The following is a 15,905-nucleotide window of genomic DNA, read 5'->3' as shown; positions in this document are numbered from 1 at the left end:
TTGGGTGTCCTGTGCAGGCCCAGCATTGGACTCGATGACCCTTGTGGGTCTCTCCCAACTCCGAATATTCTCTGATTCTGTTCCTCCCTCAGTCGTTGTGAGGACTCTTTGCCGACATGTTCACAGGGTCACTGAGATAGAATCACTGAGCTTCCCGAGCTGGAAGGGACCCAGGATCCCCGAATGACTTAGGCTGGAAAAGACCTCTGAGACCATCAAGTCTAACCCATCCCCATCACCTCTGGTCAGCTACATCAAGGCACTGAGTGCCATGGCCACTCACCACCTCCCTGGGGCCACCCGTTCCAATGTCTACTCACTCTGTGAAGGAATTCCTCCTGATACCCAGCCTAAACTTCCCCAGGTGCAGCTTAAGACTGTCAAGGATCATCAAAGCCCAACTCCTCTCCTGGCACAGGACTCCCCCTCCAGCCATCCCACCATGTGTCTGAGAGCATTGTCCAGTTCTCCTTGAGCTCCATCAGGCTCAGTGCCATGATCACTTTCCTGGGGAGCCTGTTCTGGCTCACCCAAGAGCTTTGGGAGACCCACTTTCCCTCACACAGCCAGTCTGACCACTGGCAGCAGCCACCCTCAACATATTTGTTTTTTTGTTTTTTATTTAAATAATTATTGTTTTTCTCTTCCAGCTGTTTTGTAGAACCTGGGTGGAATTTGGGCCCCTTAGCCCAGTTTACGTAGATTTCAGCAGGATCAAGGTCTAAGTGCCGCTAGTTACAAAGTCTTGTAACATCTCCATGCTTAATTTTAGGGGTAAAAGTGACAAATTCTGCTCCTTGTGGAATACACTGAACAACACAATCATGCTTTCCTTTAGACGCAGTTAAAACCAGAATCTCCTCTGTGTTCACATGTTCGGAAACTGTGAATTTGAGTTTGTACTTACCATTCTAATAAAATACCTGAAATGAAGGGTCCACTTTTATCCTTTTTCTGATCAGACATCCAGAGATAAGGAGAAAAGAGGGGTGCTTTAATCCTCAGCACCTTGACATGCTTTGGGTTCTCCGTTTGACTTGGGTAGCGAGTAATAATTGGTATTTTCCTGGGATACCAGACTGGTTTGGGTTCGAAGACACCTCAGAAATCATCTTCCAATCCCTGCTGTGGGCAAGGACAGCTCCCACCAGACCAGGTTGCTCCAAGCCCTGTCCAAGCTGGCCTGTTCCAATTCTGTTTGCCTTTGGTGTAATTTTGGAGCAAGTCAGTCAATCCCTGCCGTGGGCACTCCCTGAGAGTGCTGGAAAGTCTGTCCAAAGAACAGAGCTTCAAGAAACAGGACAAAAAGAAGTGATCAGCGTGGCTGGAGAGAGGAACATGTGTGCAGAAGGAGAAGGGAAAGGATGGGTGCCTGGGTGATGGGCACTGCTCTGAAGTCCATGTGATTGTGTATGTTCACATCTCGATATAGAAACGATGTGACTGTGAATCATCCTCGCCAGGAGAGCATGTGGGCAGGATGTTAGAGCTCTCTGCTTCAGCATCCCAACACACAGGGGGCTCTTAGGCTGTACCTGTTAGGTTACACCCAAAGGCACATCTGTACGTGAATGTGCACATCTAGGTCTTTGTGGGAATATTTTTTTCTGATGCATTTGGAAAATCTGACTTTTTTTTTTCTTCCTGGTAATGCTAAGAATGATCTTGTCTATCCACTGAGAAGTGCATAGTCTTTTAGAAATAAAAACAGTAAGATTGAAAGTCTTAGTTGAAGGATATGGATAAGGCAATATTCATATTTTTATATGTATTACATAACTTAGGATACTCTTGGAATTTAACACTGTAACCCGGGGAAAACATGGGGTTTGGTTCTGTCTTACTTGAATGAAATGTCTTCTTCTAGTTTAAGAAAAAGTTGTACCTATCTTTTTCTTCCTTTGCTAACACTTTCTGAAATCTCAGAAGAGTTCATGTGTAAGCTGCAGCATATTTTTGTCAGTGTTTTTATTATTTGTTTTTAATTCAGGTTTTACAGGAATTTTTTGCAGCCCTCTCTGTTATCAGTATGGAAGAAAATCAAATATTGCCATAATGGGATAATCTCCCTTCTGCACCCTACACCCCTGCAGAATGTTCCCAAACCAAGGATCCAGCATTCACTTCCATCATTTTAGGGTGAAAAACGAAAGCAGACACACAGAGAAATTGTATCTGTTCTCCTCTCCTGTTTCTCATGTCACTGACACATTGTTTGTGAAAACATGAGGAGGGAAATCATATGCAGAGAGTGTGGCCTGTGAACAGATCCCATCTGACATCAGCATCGCACATGCTGTTCCCTGCAAGACAAATTCCTTGGAAAGCTGTGGCAAGGAGCTCATCAGAGCAATGACTGAGCACAGGGATTCTCCCCTGTCTCTCTCTTGATCTTCATCATTGGGAACTCCTTCTTGCTGCTGTCTGGGGTTTCCATGAAATTGTAAGGTCGGTCTGTCTTTGGTTATTTTGTTGTGCATTTTTCTCTTCAGCTCTTTGCAGTGACTGCAGGTTGCTCTGTTGTCTTTCTTCCTCGTCTTTCAGTCTTGCTATTGATTATTGATACAGGGACAAAATAAACTCATTCCAAGCCAATTTGCAAGGAGAAAAGCAGATGATTGTAGTGTGAATAGCTCAAGAATAGATCTTTCTGCCTGTTGCCCAAGCAATATTCAGGCAGCCAGGCACATTCTCTGCGATAAAAACAAAGTCCAAACTATAAGAGGATTTAATTGGAAAATCAGATGTTCTGTGATTCTTGATGGCTGATTTTCTGCCAATTATAAAGTAGGATGAGCTCCATTAGAATCACAACAAAGCCTGACAAATCCTTCTTTACAGGTAATTTAATGGCTGAATGGTGGAACTGTGGCCACAAGTGGATAAGAATCTCTTCTGAGGATCTGTTAGTTTTATATGTGAATAATTTGGAGTTTCAATGCCACTCATTTTACTGAGGCTCCAGGTCTTCTGCTCCGCTACCTCCTGCCTTGGAGGAGGTAAAGGGAATAGAGCCCAGATGTGAAGCTCCTCCATGTCAGAACCAGAAGGAATTGGGAAATTATCAAAGTCAGTCAGAGGGAGAGGAAGAGGTGCAATTCATCTTTGGGAAACCTACCAGGTGCTACTTAGGAAGGAAAAAAGCAAGGGGATATAATTTATATTTTCCATACTCACTGTGGGAAGGTACTTAGCCCTACAGTTTTCTCCTACGTATTTAATTTAAAATTAAAAATTTTCATTTTTATTCCCAATCCCTGTGCTGCTGCTCAGGCCTCTAAGCACTCTGCATGCTTTTTGGATCACTGGATTGTTGATCTGCTGAGAACTGAAAATAGTTCATTCAATTTGCAGCAGCAGTGAATTTTTACAGATTTTTTTCAAGTATTCAGAATGTTATGGGAAACAATAAGAGGCAACAAATAATGGATGGGGTTTGGGGTTGCTCCTAATTTCTTTTTTTTTCCCCCTCATGATTATTGGGTTCACCAGCAAAGGCAAGAAGTGCTAGATGACTGAATGAAGAGAAAAAATGACCCTTGAAAAAGAAACTCACATTTTTCAGCTCCCAAAGACATTTAGAAAAATAAAAGAGAAGCTATTTTCTACAAACATTTTCCTTTGAAAAATAAGTGAACAGTGTTCAACCCACTCTTCAATAGCAGAAATATTTTTAATAATAGGCTGGACACTGAAACCATGAAGTTTTTAAGATTTTAAAGCCAGTTCCTCTACTGATTTTTTGAGTATCTGCTGTGCTTTGCAGATTTTCCTTTTCATATGTACTGTGTTCTGTTCTGTGGGCTGGGATATTAATAGGATTTGATTTGAAGCACTTTCATGAATCACGTTGCAAGCTACATTTAGCTATTCCTAGCTATTACAATGCCTAAAGTTTTTAGGTAATCAAATGCCACAGTAGTGGGGGCCAGGGGAAAGAATTAGGGCAGGAGATGAAAAGATTTGAATTCCTAGGAAATCACAAAACAGGTTTTTGTTACTCACCTCTGCATTCATTCCAGCAGTCTCTATATATAGAATGTGTACTTCTTACAAGAGCATGCAGTGATAGGATAAGGGAGAATGGCTTTAAACTAAAAGAGGAGAGGTTTAGGTTTGATATTAGGAAGAAGTTCTTTACTCAGATGGTGCTGAGGCCCTGGCACAGGGTGCTCAGAGAAGCTGTGGCTGCCTCATCCCTGCAGGTGTCCAAGGCCAGGTTGGATGGGGATTGGAGCAGCCTGGGACAGTGGAAGGTGTCCCTGCCCATGGCAGGGGTTGCAATGAGATGAACTTTAAGGTCTCTTCCAACCCAAACCATTCTGGGATTCCATGATTTACTTCATAGCAACATTTTCCAGGCTTCCTGAATGAAAAATTATTAATGTATGGAGAAACAAACCATTTATTAATGTGTTCTTTTTTTTTTTTGTTATTATTAAAATAGTGGGAAGTGAGGGAAGTGCAGCGAGGAAGCTGTTGATAGGCAGAGAAGATCACTATAGATGTACAGCAGAACTTGTTATGGGAAAAGAAAAACTGGAGCTGCATGAAACAGCAAAGTGAGGCTTCTGAGCTTTGCCCTGCCCTGAGGAAATGGCTCTGTGTTTGTCCCAGGGGTGACCAGTCACTTTTCAGTGTGCTTTGTCACTGTTCACTGAGTTGGACCCTGTTTCCTGTCCGCAGTGGATTTGTTGTAGGGATGCTGTGGAGCTGTGTGTCAGCACCAGCACTGTGCTTTGGTCCCTCAGGGCTGCCCTGTGAGGCAGCTGAGCAGATGGGCTCTTCCCGGGTGTTCCTGTGGCAGGAGCTCCCCAGAGAGCAGCAGTGCAGGCGCTGCTCTGCAGGAGCAGACCAGCAGGAGCACAACATGCAGGGAAGAGGCAGCCAGAAGAGGAAAAGAGAGGCCCTAAATGGAGGAACAGCAGCAGTCATCTGTGTCTAGGGCTTCAGGTATAAGGATTTTGTCTACTCTGCTTCAGGCTGCAAAGCAGTTACATCACAGGGTCTGAATGGTTTATTCTGAAAAATGGATCCACATCTTAATAGGGGCTAGCATCTGAGCAAGTGGGAATGGGAATGATGCCATAAATTTGCTCGATACCCAGTCCCTTTACACATCACTGCTGTAGCAAGCTATGGTGTCTCCTTTTGTGTTCCAGCCTCTGCATTTCTTCACCTTTGCCAACTGATACCTTTTTTTCCTCCTGTTATAAAAGCCTCTTTCCTCAGTAAACTCCTTATTTATTGATGAAAGCACTACCGCTATTGATGAAATCGTCTACCTCGAGCTGAGCCACACAGAACAGCTTCAGCCCCTTACAGATGTGCAGCACCTCGAGGGTGGAGGTGCTGAATTGTGCTGGAGTTTTTCCAGGGGTTCCAGTCACTTCAGTGCTTTCAAGCTCTTCATTATGCTGTCTCCAGATATACTCTGGCCCTTGTATTTATTGATTGTTTTCCTTCCGAATCAGGCTGATAATAGCAAGCAGATTTTTGATTAATTATGTTTATATTACTTTCTTCATCAAGTGTTTCCAATCACTGTCTAGTGATGGCAGTGTTGATCATTATCACTGATCTGTCCTGGACTCCTGATTGATGTTTACTGATTCCCACATTTGTTCATCACTAACTCATGACACTCCTCATTTTAAGAAGCATTCAGAAGTTCAGTAGGACATCTTAATGCTCTGACAAGAAACTGAAAATGTATGACTTGCTAAAAAAATTAGTATAAGTTGCGTACAACAGATTACCGAATATGGTATTTGCTTTCCAAATTTTGATGTGCTAAAATAAAACCCTATCATTTATAACATGGTGACTTGTTTTTACTTGCTCCCAGCACCACACTTGGAGTCGTTTCATCCTCTTCTGCTACAGTCTCTCACTGGTCCCTCTCAGCTCTCCTCTGTAGGTGAAATGTTCCCCCCAAAACCACATGAGTGTATCCCCACAGATAATCAATCTTAGACCTGCCCTGAAGTTTTTATGATGGAAGAATGTTATGTGTGCAAGAAAAAAACCTAAACCAAAGAACCACTGCCAGAAACAGACCAATGTCTCCATTAACTTAGAAGCTGTTTTTGAGCTCCTCTGGGATTTATACAGCTTTTTTCTCTTTAACAATCAGGCTGGGGCTTCCCCAAAAACAGGTGGAATTGTGCACGCCTTGGAGAAGCCAGGTGGTTATAAGCAGTAGAAAATGAGGTCATTGCTTGTAAAATGCTTGTAAAATTCAGAATTATCAATCACTCTTATTGATTAGCAGGTGATTTGCTAGAACCCATCAGCAGACCCCAAACAGCCTCTGCAGGAGGGATTTTGTTAACTCTGTCCCTTGGATTTTTAGGATGCATTTTTCAAAAATCAGCGTAGACTTAGAAAGGACAGGACCCATGGAGTGGAAGATAATGTGCAATTATCTTTATGTGTATTTTATTACAGAGAAATCCACTGAGGACAAACCTCCCCAGCACATTCTCTTGTTACAGCATTCTGTAAATGTCATATAAAAGCACTGCCCTCTACTGCTCAGGGGCTTTCATTAACGAGTATTTAATTAGCAAAAAACCCAACACTTCTTTTTAATGAGAATGATTGTATGGGCTTGCCTGTAAAAAAAAAGGCTCTGGATCTTTTTATCAAAAGAAAAATGCTAATTTATGATTTCTGAGAAACAGAAGCCACCCATGTTCTTATGTTTACACTGAGAACTGATATTTTGTCTTGAGTTTAGAAGAAGCTTTATGCATCTTCTCAGGCAGCGTTAAAGGAAAACACATTTTCAAGTAATTGCACCTTTCAAAACTATTATTAAAATCCTCCATTTTGTGGAATTGTGACCACATGAAGGCAATGGAATAGGAGGATTTCAAGTTGTAAAGATGCAATTGTAGAAAAAGACTTGATTCCCAAAGTAAAGGCAATTGAATCTGTCCAAGCTGTCTGGAGAAAATTCCTGTTGCTATTTATCTGCTAATTTTACAGTATATTTTCTTAAGAAACTTAAGGTGCAAAACATGTGAAAACAAGCTGGAAAAGATGCAGAAATACTGTTAATAGAGTCACAGCAAAATAGGGATGTGACAGCCATTAAATCATAGGAGGCAGGATGTCACACCTGGCGCTAGACTAGGTTTTAACAAGATCTGGTATTTTCTGGAGAAAATTTAAGCTTAACATTATACCTTTGCCTTGTGACTCCTTTTTATTAAGATGAAATTTGGACTCATTAGCCAATAGAGAACTTCAGCCCATCCCAACCAATTGGGGGCAACTGAGCATTATAAGTGGCCTCTGAGGCAGGTGGCCTCACTTATTCCTTGGTTGTGTTTCTGCTTTGGGAGAGACATCTGAGGGGAGAAGATTTTTGTGTGAAGCTTGTGATATTGAGAGAGTTGTAAATTATGGAAGCTTTCTGGGGTTTAGTTAACATGTTTCAGGTAAAGTTGGGGTTTTTTTTTAAGGAATATTTTTATTGTGCTGGTTGTTGGTATGAGCTGTAATGTTATTTTGGCTTTGTATTCCTATGTAAGTAGTGGGTTTTGGTAGAATATTGGTTTTTAGTGGTGTTGTAGCTATTTAAAATTTTAATTTGGTTTGGGGAGTCTCATTAGCAGAGTTAATGTATCTTCTGCACAGTATATGAATATGCAGGTAAACCATAATGGGCCTCTTAATAAGCAAAAGGTGTATATATTTGTTCTCCTATGTTGCGCCTCTTATTAAAAAAAAGTCTTTTGTGGAAGAAATAATTTTATTTGTGAAAACACAAAGCAAAATCTGTGAAGCTTGCTCTTAAATGCTTTCTAGGGGGAGGAAGGCTAAAATATCCTGGCTGTCATCTCTGTGCAACCCAAAATTTGTTGTGGCTTAAGAGTTATAGCTTTTGCTTTGTTAAGGCTCAAGATGAGAGCAGCCCTGCTTGTGGAGCTGTGCCTGATGAACAAGCTTCTGTGTTCTGGGAGCAAAATCTGCTGTGAAGGCAAACAATCTGCCTCTCCTCAGTCTGCTTGGCTTGCAGATTCTGCTGGGCATCAGTGACTAATGGCCTCAGAGCTTGCTCTCTCTGTGGACTACTCCTTACACCAGTGACATAGTTCTTGAGTAGCTTCTTTATTGTATTAAATAAAGCACAGTTTCTGAAAGAGACTTTTAGAGCCTTTTCTTCCAGCCCTGGTTTCTGTCCCTGTCATTATAGAGGGGAATTCTGGTTGCTAATGAACTTTCTCTTCCTTGCTGCCTTTTATTATGAGAGGTGTGTGGTTGAGTAAGTTTGATTCTGCTTTTGAAATCTCACTAAAAGTGTAATACCTATGGAGGACAGCTGTGAGTTTCATGACTAAAATGACCTGTAAGCTTTTTTTCCTCCCTAAATGTGCTGCAGCCCTTAATTAAGAGGAACAGTTCTTCAGAGATGCTTCAGGCCTGAGTGTTTTCTAAGCCTCCTCAGAGTCTCTGTGATGGTGTTTGCTGCAGAGTAGCTGCTGTATGGTCTCCACTTGTTTGTATTTTACTGTGCACTGCTGTTATCTATTATTTTAATGTGCTGTACCAGCCTCAAAAAATTGTACCTTTTAAAAGTGTGTATTTATATTTTCTTTTCCTGTGATGTGATGTCTTGGGGTCAGTGCTCTAATAATGCTTAGCCCTGATAACCAGTAAATAAGAAATTGCACTTCCTTGAGTTGAACTCACCTATTGAGTTGGGAAGGGGTTTGGAGGGCCCTTAATTTAAAAAAAGGGGTGGATTGCACCTTTCACTTAGTCACATTGCGTAGGGACTTCTCCCCAAAGGAATTAAATTGTTCCTAGTCCTCAGTTGTGTCACTATAGGGCCTTGTGAAAGTGTTGGAAGCAGTGGCTGAGTTGCAGTTCAGCTCAATCACCCAGGGAAGGGCTGTTACCTTAAAGCAGGGTGAGAGCTTGGAGAATCAAGCACTAGGTAACTTCTTTAATTTCACTCTTCCTCTTGCACAGAAGTAGCACAGGCAGAATATGACAAAAACTAGAAAATCCTTGATTTAAGGACACCACTTCATAGAAACTGTTCCTAATTATTTTAGGCCATGGCTTGGAAAAGTTCTCTTTTATAGAGCTATTTCTAGATAATCACTGCTTAATAATCATGGCAATAACAACATGAGAAATGTGATGTTTTGTGTGATGTTTGGCTGTAAATGGGAGATTGAGACATTATTGGTTTGGGTGTGGCTGTTTTCTGTTTTGTTATGACACGCCTGGTTTAGGGAATAAAAAGCAGAGCCTTTTCCATGCTAGTTTAAAGGCTTAGCAAAATGGCTGGGGATTTATCTTGCAGATCAGATGCCAAATGCTGGCTTGGTTCAGCCTGGGAGGCAGCGCAGGTTTTGCCCTCCCCTCTCTGTTCCATCTTTCCTGTGAATTGGCAGAGGGCCTTGGAAAGCACTGGACTCTTCCTGTCAGACACCAGTGAAGGCTCAGCAAAAGCTCCCCAGCAAAGCACAGAAACACCAGATCTGTGACTGGGCTGCCATTCCCAAACAAGCTGGGCTTTATTGCGAGCAGGAGCTTTCTGGAACGGGGAATAATAACATGGGGTGAGTGCTGCCTGGGGCTGGGAATGCAGCTGACTGCTCCGGGCTCTCCCATCCTCTCTTGCAGAGCGCGGCCATGGGGGATGCAGCACCAGCAGCGCCGCCGGAGCCCAGGGCTGCTCGAGGCCACCTCTTCAATTCCAGCATGAGGAGCGTGGCCAGGAGGCTCAGGACTTTCCAGCAGTGGCCCCGCACTGCCCCTGTGTCTGCCCGGGACCTGGTGGATGCTGGATTTTTCTACGTGGGCCCCGGGGATGAAGTGCAGTGTTTCTGCTGTGGTGGTGTCCTTAAGGACTGGAGACCTGGGGATTGCCCCTTAATAGAGCACGTGCATTTCTTCCCTTCCTGTAAATACATCCGTGGTGAGAATGTTGGGAACCAGGAGATGCTGTCCCTGCAGGAGATCTTTGACACTGTGGATGGGCAGTTCCTGAGTGTCTTGCAGGGGATAGTCAGTGAGGAGACAGCCCTGCCCAACGAGCCGGAGTACCCCGAGATGGTGACAGAGGAGATGCGACTGTCTACATTTGAGAACTGGCCACAAAATTCCAACATGCATCCAGAGCAACTGGCTAGAGCAGGGTTCTTTTACACAGGTAGGTACTCTGGGGAAACATCCTTAACTCTAATTCGAGTTAACTTTTGAAAGTTTCACTGTTGCTTTTACAAATACCTGTGTGCACATGTATTGTAGTTAAAAACCACATCCTTCCTTCTGCCTCTGCTGTTCCTCTTGCTGCTTGTGCAGAATTTGTTTCAACGTTTAACTCCTGTTTGGGTACTGAGGGTACTAGTAAATACCTCCTTGCCAGCAGGAGAGGAAAAGGTGATGTATTTTAAACAGATGTTTTACAGACAGAAAATCTGTGCTTTGAGATCCATGGAGTGTATTTATTCCTTGCATTTTTAAAAGGACTTGAGGAGCTTGCTTGGTGTGTCATGTTTTGGATAGGATGTGTCTTGCGCTGAAGCCTCTTCTCAAAACCCCAAACCTGAGTGACAGCTGTATGGAGTCAGCCCCTCAGGCTGTGGCTTGTTCCTCTAAGGACTCTTAATTTGAAAGACAGAAATCAGATACTTTTTTTTTGTTGCGGAAAATTTGCAATATTTATTGCAAACACATGCATGTGAATATTAATATAATGTTATTCTTTCCTTTTGAGAATGCTTTGCTGGTTAGGTAACAGGTTTGAAGAAATGCTCCTCTCTGAATTGACCAACCAGAGGAAATATTTGCACTGTGGCAGATTGTGGTTAGTGAGCAAAGTGTGTTCACAGGCGTAACTAATCACAGCTCTGCTCCAAAGGCAGGCTGGGGGGTTGTGCATGGGAGCTTAGCTGCTCCCATGGATGCTGCCTGTTAGCTTGTGATCCCCTTCTGGAATCCTCTCAGCCAGCTCTGGGAGCCCAGTCTGAGTTCCTGCCCCTGTACAATGTGCACTGTGTCAGTAAATTGTCATGTGTTCCTCTCTTCTGTCCAAAGCCTGTGTTTTGTGCTGAGTCTCACCCAGGGTTAGTGTAGGGCATGTGGTGTCTCAGGTATCAAATAATCTCTTGCTCTCCCTTTCAGGACGAGGAGATGTAGTGAGGTGTTTTTACTGTGATGGAGGCGTGAGGAGCTGGTCCTTTGGAGATGATCCTTGGAGGGAACATGCCAAATGGTACCCAGAGTAAGTCAGTCTTGGTTAACAAGTGCCAAAAAAATAGGTCATGCATTTCACACTGATACTTTCTTTCATAGGATAGAAATGTTTATATCCTCTCACCTTAAAGCAAAATAAAATGTTCAGGCTCAGGTGGAATGGCACAGTTCAGACCTGAGATTCTCTAATTTGACCTAGAGTTCACCATCTAAGAGTTCAATTAAAATAACTTTCTTTGGCACCAAAGAAGAGCTTTCATTACTCCTATTTTGAGGTATGAGAAGAAATGTACTGTAAGCCTTGGGTTTCTGCAGCAGTTCTTGTTTCTTTCCTGTGAACTGCTCTCTCATCACAGTTCCTGTGGTCTACTCTAAAGCATGTTACAACTGAGCTCATCTTGGGCCAAAATGAAGATTGAATTAAGGGGGAGGGATCATGATCCTCTTACTGTCAGCCTTTGTGCAAGAGGTGGGCAGATGAAACACCTAATACCCTGTCTTTATTGGATATTTAGAGGATGGATATATATAATGGATACCCTGTCTTTAATGGATATATGGAGGTTTGCTCATTGCCCATAACACCCTTTGCTTCTACATTTCAAACTGCTACTTGCACTTGGGGGAGCCTGTACTAATGTATTTTAACTTTTCTGCTCCTAGGTGTGAATTTTTACTGCACTCAAAGGGGAGAGAATTTGTTAACAGCATTCAGACAACCTTTTCTGGCACCCTGCTGGCTCCTGTGAGTCATGAACATTTTGTGTGTAGTGGGTTAGGTTTGGTAGATGGGGCAGTCTTGAACATCTGCTTCTCTTTTTGTGTCATTTTCAGAGACATTCCTGGGATCAGACTGAGCAAGACTCCTCTCCCTCCCAAGGTCAGTGCTGTAATTCTGTGGTGTTTTATCTTCTGGTGAACATGGTGTGGTCTGAGTTCCACCAGCCCACCTCAGCTGCTCTGCCCTCTGTAGACATGGTGCTTGTGAGGTGTTTTTATATGAAACAGAAGCTGTTTCACTTTGGTTTTAGGAAATGGTCTCTAGCACAGGAAACAAAATTATTTGCTCTTGTGAGACCTCTTAGTCAAAGGCCAGAGACACTTAGCTAGTCTGGACAATCATGTGAATTGTGAGTGCTTCCCTAACTTACCTTTGGCTTTTGATGCTCTTGCTGTTGATGTCTGTCTGTAAAGCCCTTCACTACAACACTTTAAACATGCTTGATAAGAAACCAGAGAACAGTAGAGGGTCTAGATGTTCATGACAATGTTGTTCCTGGGACTTATTCCCGTTTATCAGTTGCTCCCAGAAATGTAAGTAGGTGAAGTTTGGCTCCCAGAAGCTTAAGCAAGACTTGAGCCTTTGAAGAGACTGCCAGCTGAATTTCCTACTTCTGTTGTTACTGATGAATGGTTGAGGTAGGAGAGGCTTCAGTTGGGATGTTCCACTTGATGCTCATGAAAGCAGTTCTGAGGCTTTGTTGTGGGATGTGAAAACAGAGATAAGGATTCTGGACTGATGCCAAACACAGGAGACTGTTCACTGATAAAGGGAAATAAACCATCCAAAATAAGAGTCTGGGCTCTTATGAAAATGGCTTTGATTAACTTCCTTATGAATTATGATTTGAAGTAAAAAAATAAATGTGGAAGTTAATCTAGCTAAATGGAGAGCTTGAGGAGCCTTCTAGGGTATATTAATGCCATTTTATGTAGAACACCTTCAAGGAATGGCCCATTTTTTCTCAAAGCTCTGCCTTTTTGGTAAAGTACCTGTTCACTGCTTTACAGATCCTCTGAGGGACTGGAACTTGCTGGCTCATCCTTCTGAGGATCAGAGTCTCATAGTGCAGAATGTCCTGCAGATGGGCTTTGACCCCACCTGGGTGGCAAACCTGGTAGAGAATAAATTTGTGCTGACTGGGACTTTCTACCTGTGTGAGTCTGAGCTGATTTCAGACCTGCTGCAGTCAGGCTGGGGGGCCAGCAGCAGTGCAGGAGGGAGGAGAGGTAGGCCTGACTCACCTCTGGGCTGGGGGGGTGTTTAACCTCTTCCTCACTGCACCTGGAGCACTGCTGGGAGTGTCCTGAGGGTCTGCCTTCACTCTGCCCAGGCTGGAATTGGGGGGTAATGTCCCCAAGCCTGCCTTTCCTTGGGAGCCTGAGCAATGAGGCTCTGATTTAGAGAAACCTGGAGAAGCTGTGGTTGCTGGGATGTCAGTGGCTGTATCTACCTGCACTGGGCTGTGGTGGGGATATCCTTGGTGTTTCCTGCTGCCCTCAGACCTGCAGTAACTGGCAGCTCCATGATGTGGAGGCTCGTGCACAAATTCACAGCTAATCCAGGCAGAGGCAATTGTCTGAAGCAAGCTCCTAGGATGGATAATCACTCCAAGCCTATTTAAAACTGGAATCAATAGCCTGTTTAGAAATGGCCATAGTTCTTGTCTAGATAATATATATTTTCCTTAACTTCTGTTTTGTGAAGTCTCTCTGCCAAGTGAAGTTTACTTGAAGGTGCAGTTCCAAAGCTCCTGCCCCCACATCATGGTCTGCCACTTCTGTAGCTAACATGGAAAAAATTCCACAAAACTGAAATTTTGATTAAATAGTAGCACAGGAGCTGGAATGTCCAGCTGATGTAATAGATAAACCACCTTTGTGGAGAGAATGTCATGTGGACAGACAAGCCTTGGCAAGGAGGTGACCTTAAATAGAAGCACCACGGAGAACATCAGCAATGCCAGGCTGAGATAAGAAATTTTTAACCAAATGCTTCTGAGGTCCAGGGTATTTCTTCTTTTCACACAGCACTGTCAGGAGAGGGATAAAGGAGGTAGCATTGAATACCATCTTCTTTTATGGTTGTACAGGTGCTGTTCAGAGAGAGACTGGAACATCAAGACAAGAAATGCGATCAGTGCAGCAAAAGGAATCAGGTGCTCTGGGATGGCAGTGTGGGGAATTGAGTTTAATCATAATTGGGAGGTGTTATAGAATAACAGTATCAGTAGTCATTATACTGACTCATTTTTTAAATTTTGAAGGGGACTGATTGCTAGTTTGAGTGGTACCTGAGCACAGGAACCCTTTTTCAGAGATTGGAGTGCCCCTGTGAAGCAGCTGTTACAAAAAAAAATCCAGTTTATGGGGATAATTCATGTACCACAGTAAATGCTGTTGATCTGTGTCCCTGCTCAGTCCAGTGAGTGTAGATAAGCTGAATCTTGTGCAGATAAACCAGTCTACAATAGCTGCAGCTGAAATAAAACTTGCCTGAGAGGTACTTTTGCCATCTTCACAGTCTCTGAACGAAACAATGGGCAAGTTGCAGTGTGACTCCCTAAGCTGTCACAACTGGCACTCTGGAGCTATGACAAAACACTAACAGTTGGGGCTTTTGGTTTTTTTTCTTTTTTTGCTCAAGATGGGTCTCAGCTGAGCACAGAAGAACAGCTCCGCCGCCTGCAAGAGGAGAGGATGTGCAAAGTGTGCATGGACAAAGATGTGTCTGTTGTGTTTGTTCCCTGTGGCCACCTGGTAGCTTGTGAAGAATGTGCCCTCAATTTGAGGCTGTGTCCCATCTGCAGAGCTGTCATCCGGGGCAGTGTGAGAGCCTTCATGTCCTGATGCACCCAAGGGGAAAGATAAGTCCATACAACTCACTGGTAACTCAGCAGAGGGACAAAATAAGTAAATAGTTTGCTGGAGCACTCTTATTTGCAGGGTGGCTTGGCAGAAGTGTAAAAACTCACTGAACGTGTCTCCCATGCACAGTGTTTCTAGGAAGAACTGCTGGTTTGATCTGCTCCTGCTTTAGGACTGCTCCAGGAAAACTCTGCTGGGTTCTTTCTTCCTCCAAAATGAGGCTTTTATTGACTGAGATTCTCCTTCTCGACATTTTTGTGTTCTCAAGTGAATCTTTGCTCTGTGTTGAAATCAAAGACTGTTTTCAGCAGACTCTGTTTTTTTTCTCATTTACTTAGCAGTTGTCTAGAGATGATTCTCTTAGGGATTCCTTCAGGAAGTTTGATTGAAAATGGGAGTATTTTTTGTACAAAATGCATTCCATTGGGACTAGAATACTCAGCAACAATGTGTTGTGGGGGAGGGACAATCTACCTTTTTCTCCCCTTTTTTTTTTCCAACAACTGATGAAATGTTTCAGTAATACTCAAATTTGCATAACTAAGTGGAAAAGTCTGGCCTAACTCTCCAAGCTCTCTGCTCTCAGCTGACCTCCCCTGATGGAAGGCTCTGTGCTCAGGATCACTGGATGGTCTCCTGGAAGCTTCTTATGGAGCTCTTCCCTGGCTGTTGGGTATTATCCTGGTAGAAAACAGCTCTGGAAACATACCTTTTTAGAACATCTCTGCTGGCTAAACTGGTGATTCTTATTTAAAATGGAATATTCTGTCATGTAGCCAAAGAGAGTAAGTTTCATCCACACTATCCCTTGTTAAGTGAAGGGAAAGGAAATAAGTTTTTAAAAAGAAACTGTTCTTTTTCATGGAATAAAATTTTTCCTTTATTTAATTTAGTCTGAGTATCTGATTCTAGTACAATTCCCTACTGGGGGAGGGGTGTGGTGGTGTCCTAAGATGTTGGAGTGACATCAGGTTGTAAACAACATCTGTCCTTCAGTGCTACATGGGCATGAGTAAGAAAAACAGCTGTTCTTG

The 15,905-nt window shown here is 43.1% G+C and overlaps 1 protein-coding gene across 2 annotated transcripts; it reads left to right on the top strand.

The window, feature by feature from the left end:
* The first annotated feature begins 2,401 nt into the window (after positions 1–2,401).
* Positions 2,402–15,725, top strand: BIRC7 (baculoviral IAP repeat containing 7). Of its 2 annotated transcripts, XM_038158918.1 has the most exons (8): positions 2,402–2,448; positions 9,649–10,177; positions 11,152–11,251; positions 11,887–11,968; positions 12,058–12,103; positions 13,015–13,233; positions 14,097–14,162; positions 14,651–15,725. In XM_038158918.1, the coding sequence occupies exons 2-8, from the start codon at positions 9,658–9,660 to the stop codon at positions 14,851–14,853; spliced, it is 1,236 nt and encodes a 411-aa protein (XP_038014846.1). In that variant the 5' UTR covers positions 2,402–2,448; positions 9,649–9,657; the 3' UTR covers positions 14,854–15,725. The 2 variants fall into 2 exon arrangements, with proteins under 2 accessions (XP_038014846.1, XP_038014847.1); XM_038158919.1 differs by lacking the exon at positions 13,015–13,233.
* The last annotated feature ends 180 nt before the right edge of the window (positions 15,726–15,905 follow it).

This window comes from Motacilla alba, chromosome 20, assembly GCF_015832195.1.
Source record: "Motacilla alba alba isolate MOTALB_02 chromosome 20, Motacilla_alba_V1.0_pri, whole genome shotgun sequence".
Taxonomy (NCBI): Eukaryota; Metazoa; Chordata; class Aves; order Passeriformes; family Motacillidae; genus Motacilla; species Motacilla alba.
This window is presented reverse-complemented; position numbering and strand designations above follow the sequence as displayed.

Coding starts and splice junctions, on each gene's coding strand:
- BIRC7 (XM_038158918.1), top strand. CDS start 9,658: ATGGGGGATGCAGCACCAGCAGCGCCGCCGGAGCCCAGGGCTGCTCGA. Junction 11,969..12,057: donor CTGGCACCCTGCTGGCTCCT/GTGAGTCATGAA, acceptor TGTCATTTTCAG/AGACATTCCTGGGATCAGAC. Junction 12,104..13,014: donor AGACTCCTCTCCCTCCCAAG/GTCAGTGCTGTA, acceptor ACTGCTTTACAG/ATCCTCTGAGGGACTGGAAC.